Source organism: Pristis pectinata, chromosome 17, assembly GCF_009764475.1.
Source record: "Pristis pectinata isolate sPriPec2 chromosome 17, sPriPec2.1.pri, whole genome shotgun sequence".
Lineage (NCBI taxonomy): Eukaryota > Metazoa > Chordata > Chondrichthyes > Rhinopristiformes > Pristidae > Pristis > Pristis pectinata.
The window spans coordinates 8,801,260-8,814,054 of NC_067421.1; the positions used below are offsets into that span (position 1 = coordinate 8,801,260).

At 43.0% G+C, this 12,795-nt stretch overlaps 1 protein-coding gene across 1 annotated transcript in view; it reads left to right on the forward strand.

Moving 5' to 3' along the window:
• rab36 (RAB36, member RAS oncogene family) overlaps window positions 1-12,795 on the forward strand; it is a 38,352-nt gene that overhangs the window by 9,587 nt on the left and 15,970 nt on the right. Inside the window, exons 2-4 of the mRNA XM_052032193.1 lie at window positions 4,922-5,013; window positions 5,517-5,582; window positions 7,480-7,581. Of these exons, the coding sequence (XP_051888153.1) occupies window positions 4,922-5,013; window positions 5,517-5,582; window positions 7,480-7,581 (260 nt within the window). The remainder of the gene's footprint in view (window positions 1-4,921; window positions 5,014-5,516; window positions 5,583-7,479; window positions 7,582-12,795) is intronic.

Below are 12,795 nucleotides of genomic sequence, written 5' to 3' on the forward strand. Positions count from 1 at the left end.
GAATTCAGGACATCTGTACAGGGGAAGCACAAGGGCTGGAAATTAGCCAAAGTTCTTCCAGGGCTTGCTGGAGTTTCTCTCTCTTCCTCGCCCTCTCTCTGTCTCACCCTCTTTTTTCCTCATGCCCTAGCCCTCACCCTCGCTCTCGCTCATCTTTGCCCCCTCAGCCTCCTTCTCATTACCATCTCCCTCCCGCCTTCCCCTTCCAATCGTCCTCACCCTCCCTCCCCTCCCTATTGCCCTCACTCTATCCCAGCCTCCCTATTGTGCTTACCCTCTCCCTCAATCTCTCCCTTGCTCACTCCCTCCCTCCCTTGCCAGGGGAGGGGAGAGGGAAGAATCTGGTTTAAAGTGGTGATGGGTGGGGAAGGAGGCTGAGTGCAAGAGCAGCAGCAGCTCCTTCAGTGCATTTGCACCATTTTATACACAGAACCACTGACGAACTTCCCGTGGGCATCAGTTGCAATGAGCATAGTGGATTGAGTTTTAGATATTATTGCTCCGTGTTTTGCATTGTCTTCTCTCTTTTTTTTGCCATGGGAGATGTAAGTATATAATTTACATCTGGTTTGCTAACTGGAAGCATGCAAGGAATTTTAACAGCATGCCATAATGTCACAGGTTGGACTTTGATGACAACACTTTCTTTTATGGTTTAGAGGTTGTTCTTGCTTGTGCTACTAATTCTGTCACACAGTTTCAGAATTAACATACTTGCTTGGAAAAGTAAAGTGATTTTTGAGGCATCTGATCCAAAGTTAACCATTAAAAGCAGTGCCTCTTGCTCACAGATGAAAGTAGGGTTGATGATGTGTAAAAAGAAATAAATAGATTAATTTTTTGCATATATTGAGGAGGGAGGGTCTTTAATATTATCCCTGTGACTATTTGAATGCATTTGGCACATAAAAATATCACACAATATTTTTATAGAGGCAAGCTACACACACATATGCAGTGATATAAGGGGAAGTAGACAGAGGATGTCAGAAGGTTTATTCTTCTATTTATTCATCTTTTAAGATCTGAACATTGCTGGAAAGGCCATCATTTATTACCCATGCCTTGCCCTTGTGGTGGTGAGCAGCCTTCTTGAACCATGGCATATGGTGCAGGTATTCCCACAGTGCTATTGGGGAGGGAGATCCAGGATCTGGACCCAGTGCCAGTTAAGGCACAGTAATTATATTTCCAAACCAGGATGGTGTGACTTCAAGGACAACCTCCGGGTTGTGTCACTCCCTTGCGCCTTTTTGCCCTTGACCTTCTTGGAGCTAGAGGTCACACGCTTGGGAGGAGCTATTGGAATAGACTAAGTGAGTAACAGTAGTAGATTTTGTCAACATTTTACACTGCAGCTTCTGTGCTCTGGTGGTACAGGGAATGAATGTTTAGGATGGTGCATGGGGTGCCAGTTGAGGAGGCTGCTTTATCCTGGATGGACAGATTTGGGGAAGTGTTGCTCCAATGAACAGATGCTGCATGGTGGGTGATGGTTTGGAGAGGTTGGTGAAGGACAGTACCTGCAGGGTTATATTCCTTGAAGGAAGTTATCAGGGGGTCTCTGTAATGGCATGAGTGTAGTCTCTAGATGCCTACACTTTGGGAAAAGTCTGCACTGCGGGCAAATGCCTGTGCCTGCTCTACCTGCTTCTGTAACTGATGATGTCAGCAAAGTAGTTAAGAATCGTAGGAATTCATGGCTAAGGCAACATGAGAGCAGATACGGTCCAACAACGTGGGAGAAGCAATCTGACAGTAGGAGTAAAGAGGGCAGCTCAGCAACAGATAGGAGGTCTGGTCTGTCAGTGGAAATGAAGAGGCCAGTCTGGCACTTGGTAGCAGCTCCGAAGCAGTGCGTGGCGGTTTGGACGTAACCAACTGATGTTGCGGCCCACAGTTTGGGAAGGCTTGCCAATACACACGTTAGTGTTTGTGTTCTACCAGTGTATAATTAAAACCTTCTCATCCCCACTCCCAACCATTTCCACTTATTCATCCATTCAAAAAATTCCTGGAAAATTGACACAGCAGGTGTTCGCAATACCATGCTGGATTTGGACAGCCACTGAGGCAATCTATTCATAGAGAGATGTTCATCTTGTTGCCTTTTACTAGAGTAAAGAATGAGAGTTTGCTTGAATTGTATGCTGCTATGTTATGCAGGGTGTAATTGCATACACAGTACCTTGTATGCATCTTGCTACTTTCCTGAACTGAAGGGGATCCTCCTCACCGCAATGTGCAGAAGACATGTGATCACAGTCAGCACATCATGAAGGTGAATGTGGTTACTATCAGACAAGAAGTATGAGGAAGGGAAATGCAACAGGAATTGGGGCAGGTGAAGATCTCGGAGACTACAATTTGAACAGTCCCTTTCCATCAGTCTCTCTAAGCATGAACAGTGCTAATAATCTTGACCATATCTTCCTAACAGTTCACGCTTCTTGCATTTCCTCTATCACTGACCTTCACATTTTCCTCTTTCCAACAAAACAAAAATAAAAACCACCAGGGAATGCTTGTTCTAATTCATATTTATAAATTCAATCAGCCTTTAATGCAGACAAAAATAAATAAGTCATCTCTGCGCTTCTTGGTGCTGCCCTTCTGTGTGTCTTTTCCTCTTCTATGCTCCCATCAGGTGCTTCCTTGGCCATTGCATTACAGGCAGAGGTAATTGCTAAGCTTCAAGTGAGAAGACTATAAGACTATATGGCCTTACAGGGTAAACACAAGTAAACTTAGATCTAAATCAACTTGCTTCAGACTATACCATCTTGGTCCAGGCTGCAGTTCTACAATGAATTGACTGCTTGCCAGGAAATTACAAGAGAGCTAGGGGGATGGAGACACAAGAGACTGCAGATACTGAGATCTGGGGCAAAAAAACAAGCTGCTGGAGGAACTCAGCAAGTCAGGCAGCATCTGTTCAGGCAATCTGTTCAGCCTTTTTCTCCAGAGCCACACTTGTGCACCCAGTGATGCTGCTAAGTGTGGTTTTCACTGGAGTCTGCAGGCTGTGGCCTGATTGCTCTCAATAAACTAACTCCAACTGGTCCCATTTAGTCAGGTCTGATATTACCCACATTAATCACCAGCCTTTCGGCATGATATCCTTAAATGAAAAATTAAACTTGCATTTATGTGTTATTCCTCTTGTACATCTTTATATAAAGCAAATCACAAATACCATGAATGCTTGATTATCCACCACATGCCAGATAATTAAGAGATAGCCTGGGTGTTCCCTCGGCATTCCCCGATATTGGCCTGGGAGCTCACTCGGCATTCCCCGATATTGGCCTGGGTGCTCCCCTGGCATTCCCCGATATTGGCCTGAGAGCTCCCTTGGCATTCCCCAATATTGGCCTGAGAGCTCCCTTGGCCATTCATTCTGAAATCTTGGTTATTGGAGCATGCTGGTTTGTAAAGAGACAGATTACCAAACTTTCATTGTGGTGACTAACTTTCAAATGCAACTGCAGTTAAATTTGCGACAAAGGCAAAGGCGATCAGCCACCAGAGGCTGATTGAAATGCCCAAACTCACTAGTAGGTTTAAAAAATCTACTTTGAACCCAGCTGTTCCTGAGCTAATCAGAATACTTGGCAGGCAAGGAGCATTGACTTGGGTTGGTCTTGTGCTCTTCAAATGATCAGTTCATGTTACTAGTTTCCTTATTGCACATATTTCATATTCTCTTCAGTGGCTTTTTCCTCAGGAGATGCATCTGAGCCATCAGTCAGGGAGGCATCATATGGAATGTATACAGAGAGTGGAAGAGCAAGAAAATGAGAGTTAGTTCAGGTTGTTCAAACCCTTCTCTTAAAGTTTAATCATGAAATGGCTTCTGCAGAAGAGCAGATATGAGTTGCCAGCAGGTTCATTGAGGAACTCTGACAGATGAGAGCAATCCATTTTCAGCTTTCAAATTGTCAAAATGCATTTCTTTTAGAAAATTGCATGGTGGGTGATTGTTTTGCAACTCGACCACTTTGATTACTTCTGTAACTTGCAAGGGAAATGAAAGTATGTTCCAGTGTGGAATGTTATTTTTCAAACTTTATGTACCAGTAAGTATAGCACTGAAAGACAATTTTAGGTAAAAAGTTGAAGTGTCCCAATCAATTCAAGTATCTAATGTTTCGTTAGATACCGGCATATGGCATGTTTAGCACTATTGAACAGGGATTAACTTTAATAAAATGTATTTTGAGGTGGATTACAATGTGCTGTTGTTATAATTTAATGCTACTGACTGGAGATGAGCAAGGAAGTCTCCAGGATACAAGGCTACCATGTAATTTCCCTGCTGGGGCAGTTGACCTTCCTGTGCTGAGATCAGATGAGTAAAATAAATACTAAAGGACAAGAATGCACCAAGGAAACTGCATGGCCCACCTCCCCAGGCTGGTTGTGTTATAATTGAATCAATCATCTCAGTTGGTCACCATTGGTTTTGACTGTGATTGGTTAGAGTTTTGCTTGTGTGAAATCCACATTTGCTTTTGCCATTAAAGATATAAATTAAAAGATATAAATTAACTCTCATATACTGCCCTGCATTGTTTGCTATCCAACTTCAAGGTGTGAAATGAGACAATTAAGTCCACCTTTCTTCTTTAAAAGTCTTGGAGTGATGGGCACTGAAGATCTTTTTGCTGGTCCAGTGCATGGGTTGACTTTATGAAATACTGTCCTGGGGGTTAGTGAAGAATGGGAACTCAATAGTATTACTAACGCCAGTGTTTCATTATGGTGGTTAGGCAAGGATTACTGGTGTTAGAAATAACCATCATGAATAATCTGAATATGGGTGCTGTTGTTAAAACAGTCGAAATAAACATATAACTACCTGTTTTTTTTCCTTGACTTGACACAATACAGCACTAATCTGTTCACAATCTTACTGCAGTGTTATAGACCTGAGGCCTGTCTCCAGTTTAAAGATCATTTCCAAGTTGAAGTTAAATATGCCTGCAAAGGACGACAAACTAGAAATGCTGGGTAAGGAAATTGAGACCTATGGTAAAAAGTAACTGACAATAATCTCAACTAGATTTGATTGAAGGTATTTTAATTGAGAGATGAGGTCCCTTCTGTCGATTCAAGTGGCCTGTCTTTTAACAAAAAGATCTAAATGATCAAAAAGCTAAAATGTTCAATACCTTTCAACATTTTAGCTTTTCACTATGTATCCAGTCACAGTAAAAAAATAAGTAAAATCTTTAACTCTCCAAGAAGTGGAGGTCAGAGCAAGAATTATTCAAGGGATGGGCAGAGACAGGGGAATTTTTACCTCAAACTGAAGAAAGAAGGTGGTTTTCTAGAAATCCTTTTGTAGGTGTAAAGTGTATTATGCATTAAGTTGGAGGGATCTAACAAATAGGATAATGAGGAACAAAGAGGAGGATTGGATCAGCCAGATGTGTTTTTCTAAAAAATGTACAGAAATGAACAAAACAATTTCATGTAATTGTGAGGCTTTGTAATGTCATTTGCCCCTGCAGACTCAAAATATCAAAGGTGGTGGTAGTTGGGGACCTTTATGTGGGAAAGACAAGCCTGATTAACAGGTGAGTGTTACTTATCCTAATTTATTATGATAAACTAAATTTAATATATTTAAATTGAACAGATGCGAAGTTATTTATCTACAGCAGATAACAAAGAAATATTTATGTGTGTTTTTGCATGATGGTGATTATTGTTTCATAAGCAAGCAAAGCAGCAATTTTGAGCACAGCAACATCTTGGAGTACAAAATAAAGAGCTTGCATTTATATAGTGCTTATAACACCACAGAAGTTTCCAAACTGCCTCCCAAAAAATTAAGTACTTTTGAGGTATAAACGTTATTGTAGGTTAAGGACACAATGACCAATTCACTCAGTTAGATCCCATAAGCAACAAGGAGATAATGACCATTCAATCACTTTAAATGAAATTGTTAAAGAATAAATGTTATTAGAAGGCACTGAGATAAAGCTGTGGGATCATTAGGATCTGCCTAGTTAGGATCTCAGTACAACTGGAATATGCCACCCCAACAGGGCAGCAATCCCTCAGTGGAAGATTGGAGTGTCAGCCACATATTGTGGTCACAATATCGTGAACCCATAACCTTAAGAGGAAAGAGTGTTTCCCACGTATTCATGGCTGCACAAAACACAATGATAAATATCTGTTTTCAGAGGTAGCTGAAGGGAAAATTGTGATCAGGATGCCTTTAAACAAGCTACGTCACTTCATTTAAACTGAAAGGCATGAGGGGATTGTCTTATGAGGAAAGATTGAGCATAGTGAGTCTACACATTGTTTAGAAGGGTCAAAGGTGATCTTCCTGGAACATATTCTTAGGAGATTTGACTGGATGGATGCTGAGAGGATATTTCCCCTCTTAGAGGAGGAAATCTAGAATTGGGGGACTTAATTTCATAGTAAGGGACCACCCATTTATGGATAAGGAAGAATTATGTCTGTAAGTCGGTTGTGATTCTTTGAGATTCTCTATGGCAGAGAACTGTAGATATTGAGTCATATACATTTCAGGCTGAGATAGACAGATCTTTGATCTGAGGGAAACACAGGTTATGGATATCAGGCAGGAAAGCGGAGCTGAGGCCAAAATCAGATCAGCTTTGATCTTGTTGAATGCAAGACTGGGCTTGAGGGGCTGAATGACCTACACCCACTCCTGCTTTTTATGTTCTTTGTTGTAACAATCCAACCCTTGTTCACCTTTGTCTGAAGTATTAATGTTCTGCATCATGCTGTACAATTAGTAGTGAAGAACAGTTACTTGTATCATAATATGTAGTTGAATCTATTACCAGTCTCCTGGTTAAACCTATCCTATATTTGCTGGTTTGTCCTTGCAGAATAACTGGAATTTCCACCTAGACTCAACTATGCTGGATTTATTTGGGAAGTTTCCTGTTGCCATTTTGACTGATCGTGAACCGTCTACTTACGATCGATAAACCGTAAAGGGGATTACATTTGCTAGGAATGTCTGCTTTCATAATGTTAATAGAACGATACAGTTTGTTGGTGGAGTGCTGAATAGGCCTAGGTTGCTAAAAATTATAGGGAGCTTTATAGCAAGAATGGCTTGTGATGCAAATGGCTACAAGGGGTATCCCTTCCAGGCGTAGAAAGCAGGTGTTTTTAAGATCACCTGTTGAGGTGGGCAAGACAGGTGTTCCACCATCAGCAGGCTCTCTCCCCCCCCATGGCATTAACTGTAGCAGAAGGATCACTCAGCGGGTGACTGGCTCAGGCAATGGAGATAGGACTCACCCAGAAGGGTGAGGGATCAGGCATTGGCTAGAATTTATTTGTATTTATTTATCTTTTCATTCATTTAAACAGCACATGTTGTCTCTCTTTGTAGAGTTATGTCCTTGAGTTTAGTACAGCCTTTTCAATTTACTGAAGTATTGTTAATTTTGATCCCATTGAATATTTCAGATTTTGTAAAGATGTGTTTGACCGAGACTACAAGGCCACAATTGGAGTTGATTTTGAAATTGAGCGGTTTGAAATTGCTGGAGTCCCATTCAACCTTCAAATGTAAGTACTGATTAAAAATTACATTAACAGAACTTCAAATGTTTGCCCATTTAATAAAGGATTGCTGTATTTTCAACTTTTAAATTATTCTTTTGAAAATGCATTCTTTGAAGTGCAAAATGAATCTGCTGATTCTTCCCTCAGGAATTAGTGACTGCTGTGAAGAAACCCTGATCAGACTCAGTGACAAGCTTGACGCGCAGAACTAAGAACTGGGCTGTACAGTGCACCAACCTATAACCCTCCCCCTCCCTCTCCCCCTTTTTAACAACTCGTGCATGGCCTTTCCACCGTCGAGGATGGGGATTTTCAAAAAGCCTTCTTCTTGCAGCTATTTAATTGTATGTCAACATTCACAAATCAATGTGCCAGGACTGCAAATGTTTCATTTGGTCCATTGGTTGTGGGATGGCTTAGTTCTATCAGTGGCATGCTATTTCATCAGCTATGTGCAGTGTCTCTACTTGAATGATGAATGTCTTTCTAAGTATTTCTGTCATATTGCTCTATGATCCCCACTAAATTAGGATTGATCCCTTGGCTTGATGAACATGGGCCAGTGAGGACTATACCATACCATGAGTGTACAGCTTGTGGTGGACGGCTCCACTACTGATAGGCCACAGTTCCTCACAGATGGAATTATAAGTTGCTCAGTCTGTTCTGCACCTTAAATACAACTGTGACAACACTTAAGAAATATTTAACTGGATGTGAGAATTTTTGGGGTGTCCTGAAATTATGGAGGGTACAACATATATACATAAGATTTTCTTTCTGTAACCTTCTTGTGCCTACCATGTGTGACCTTATTGCTGGTTCTAACCCTTGACAGCAATGATAGGTTAGGCACAAAGAGAATCTGTATTAACTAACAATTACCTTTATTGGTTCAGTTAAAAACAGACATGCAATTCATTCAAGACTAATTTTCTGTGCACACACCCTCTAGGTTTCTCTGACAATCCCTGAACAATCAAAGAATAGAAAGACTAAAACCTGGGAATAGGAGTTCACGTGGTCAGGCATCCCTCTTGATCCTGATGTAATTTCCCTGTTTCTGAAGTGAGGTCATCCACTTCCGTGATGGTTGGCCTCCAGAGTGTCTCCTACACCTGAAATCCCCCATTCTGATCCTCTTTTCTTATCAGTTCAAACTTACAGTTTTGATGGCTCTGGCTGATCTGGCTAACCTGTGTCAATTTCCCATTGGATCTGGTCCAAGATTACAGGCAGCATTACCTCATTGCTATTCCACCAGATAAGGACTGTGCCTCATGTTCTTTCTTTGTTTCTTCCAGTCAGGCCAGTTCAAATCAGTTCTAGCCAGATCAAACCAGTTGCTGGACTCAGATTACCTCAGGTCACAGACTGCTCTTTTCATTAGTCTGCAGCTCCTAGCCAACAACCTGGAAATTTGATTGCAAAACAAATTATTTTTTACAAAATTATGGAATTAAATCATGGAATTGCTTTGCATCCTTCCAGAAATTAAACCAGGTATTTCTCAGACTTTTGGAATAATATAGAAGAAATTAGAGAAGCAAAGGACTGCAGATGCTGGAATCTAGATGAAAAACACTATGATGCTGGAGGAACTCAGCAGGCCAGGCAGCAGCTGTGGAGAAAAGCAGGCGGTCAACATTTCGGGTCAGGAACCTTCTTCAGGACTGAAGATAGGAAAAGGGGAAGCCCGATATATAGGAGGGAAAAGCAGAGCAGTGATAGGTGGACAAAAGAGGGGAGGCGGGGTGGGCACAAGGTGGTGATAGGTAGATGCAGGTAAGAGATAGTGATAGGCCGGTGCAGGGGAGGTAGGGAGAGCAGATCCACCGGGGAATGGGTCAAAGGTGAGGAGAGAAAGGAAAAAAGGGGTAGAAAAAAGAGAGAGGCTAGGAAAGGGAAGAAAAGAAAAAGCATGTGGGGGGGGGAGGTGGTGTGGGGATGACTTAAAGTGGGAGAATTCAATGTTCATGCCTTTAGGCTGCAAGGTTCCAAGATGGAAAATGAGGAGCTGTTCCTCCAGTTTGTGCTTGGAATTCTCCCGGCAGTGGAGGAGGCTGAGGACTGACATATCTGTGATAGTGTGGGAAGGGGAGTTGAAGTGACCGACAATGGGGAGATGCAGATCGCCGTTACAGACAGAGCACAGGTGTTCTGCAAAATGGTCACCTAGTCTGCGTTTGGTCTCACCAATGTAGAGGAGTCCACACTTGGAGCACCAAATGCAGTAGATGATATTAAGGGAGGTGTAGGTGAATCTCTGCCTCACCTGAAAGGACTGTTTGGGTCCCTGGATGGAGGTTGTGCACCTATGGTGGGGACAGTGGAAAGTTCCTAGGGTGGGAGCGGAATGGATGGGGGGGGGGAGGGGAAGAAGTGAACTAGGGAGTCGCAGAGAGAGCGGTCCCTGCAAAAGGCAGAAAGGGGTGGGGAGAAGAAGATGTACTTGGCAGTGGGATCCACTTGGAGATGGCGGAAGTGGCGGAGAATGATGTGTTGGATACGTAGGCTGGTGGGATAAAATGTGAGGATGAGGGGGACCTTATCCCCGTTGGATCTGGGAGAGGTGGGGATGAGAGCAGAGGTGCAGGAAATGGCAGAGATATGGGTGCAAACTCTCTTGACCACAGTTGGTTATAAAAGAAGTTAGACATCTTGGATGTCCTGGAGTGGAAAGCCTCATCATGGGGGCAGATGAGGCGGAGAAATTGGAAAAAAAGGGATCGCATCCGAGAAGAAATTAGACCAAGTGTCTGGGGAGCAAAGATGTCTTATTAATATTCCCCTAACCGGAACTGACAAAGCCACTCCCAATCTCGCTGGTTCAACCATGGATAAAGCCTAGGACTGCAGTGTTCCAAAACAGGTAACCCTGACCTGTACAAGAAATTGAGATACGATCTTTGTAAAGCTATCAGGGATGCCAAGGGACAATACCAGTCCAAAATCAAGTCCCAGATCAGCCACCAGTTGTGGCAGGGCTTGTATGCTATATCAGGCTACAAAACAAAGTCAGGCAGCATCACCAACAACAATGCTTCCCTTCCCGATGAGCTTAATGCATTCTGTGCACATTTTGAACAGAAGGGGAATGGAATGTCACCACCTGCCCTGACAGCCTCCAATGTACCTGAACTTACTGTCACTGCTGCAGATGGCAGATCAGTCTTCCGGAGAGCAAACCCATGGAAAGCACGGAGGGGGTATTTGCAGACATTTTCAACCTCTTCCCTACTTCAATCTGAGGTTCCTGCCTTCCTTAAGAAGACCACTATCATCCTGGTACCTAAGAAAAACAAGGTAACATGCCTTAATATCTACCGCCCAGTGGCTTTGACATCCGCCATCATGAAGTGCTTCGAGAGGCTGGCCATAGCACACATGAGCTCCAGCCTCCCAGACAACCTCGACTCACTGCAATTCACTAAACAGGTCCATGGTGGATGCCATCTCCCTGGCCCTACACTCTTCTCTGGAGTATCTGGACAGTAAAGACACCTACACTAGACTATTGTTTATTGATTACAGCTCCACCTTCAATTCTATAACTCCAAGCAAACTCATCTCCAAACTTCTAGACCTGGGACTCAACACCCCCCTTTGCAACTAGATCCTTGACTTCCTGACCAACAGAATATAATCAGTAAGTATAGGCAGCAACACCTCCGCCACAATTATCCTCGACACTGGTGCCCCACAAGGCTGGATCCTCAGCCACCTACTCTACTTCCAAGACATTCGAGACTGCATGGCCAGATTCTGGTCTAACTCCATCTGCAAGTTTGCAGATGATACAGATGTAGTGGGCAGAATCTCAAATAACAATGAGTCGGAGTACAGGAAGGAGATAAAGAGCCTAGTGGCATGGTATCATGACAACAACCTTTCCCTCCATTGTCAGCAAAATAAAAGAGCTGGTCATTGACTTCAGGACGATGGGGAGGTGTATACGCTTCTGTTTACAGCAACGATGCTGAAGTCAAGGGGGTTGAGTGCTTCAACTCCCCAGGAGTGAACATCACCAATAGCCTGTCCTGGACAAACCACGTCGATACCATGGCCAAGAAAGTGCACTAGCACCTCTACTTCCTCAGGAGGCTAAAGAAATTTGGCATCTCTCCTTTGACCTTCACCAATTTTTACTGTTGAACCATAGAAATCATCTTATTCAGATGCATCGCGGCTTGGTATAGCAACAGCTCTGCCCAAGTCTGCAAGAAACTGCAGAGTTGTGGACACAGCTTGGCACATCACAGACACCAGTCTCCCCTCCATAGACTCTGTCTACAATTCTCACTGCCTCGGTAAAGCAGCCAACATAATCAAGGACCCCACCCCAACCCCAGACATCCTCTCTTCTCCCCCCTCCAACGAGCAAAAGATACAAAAGCCTGAAAGCACGTACCACCAGTCTCAAGGACAGCTTCTATCCCGCTGTTATAAGACTATTGAACAGTCTCTTAGTACGATAAGATGGACTCTAGACCTCAATCTACCTTGTTATAATCTTCCACCTTATTGTCTGGCTGCACTGCACTTTCTCTGTAACTGTAAGCACTTTTGTAATTAAATGATCTGTATGGATGGCATGCAAAACAAAGTTTTTCACTGTACCTTGGTACATGTGACAATAATAAACCAATTTACCATTTTCAACCTCTGAGGCCCAGACTCCAATCCGCTGATCTCAGTTCTGACTCCCAGGGCCCAGGCCCAAGATGGAGGCCCTTATCTCCACACACCACACTCAGTCTCATGCCTGTTTTCCTGCAGGCTCCCTTCCCCCTCACAGGTACGTACTTTGCCCACTTGCCTGACCACAGGCCCTGATTCTTGACCTCCCCAAACAGCTTCCGACTCGAGCAGCACATTTTTGACAATAAAAGATGTGCACTTTGTTTTAAGCAGGGCCTAGACCAAAATAGACATCAGCACATCACTGATATGATTATCTATTTGGGGCTACTTCATGGGAGGTTTTAAAAGAATTTCAATCATCATTACTAGAATTCATAACTCTTATAACCAACATCCCAGGTCCTTAACCCTCCTTGAAATGAAGTTCTGATTTCTTGAGGTAGTGCAATGTCTGTACTAATGGCATTTGGAGCTTTTTAATTCTTCAGTTCAACAAACACAAGAATCCAATGGAAACTTTTTTGAGAACATCAGTTTGCTAGTGAGAGGATTGAACTGATGGACATTTCTGTT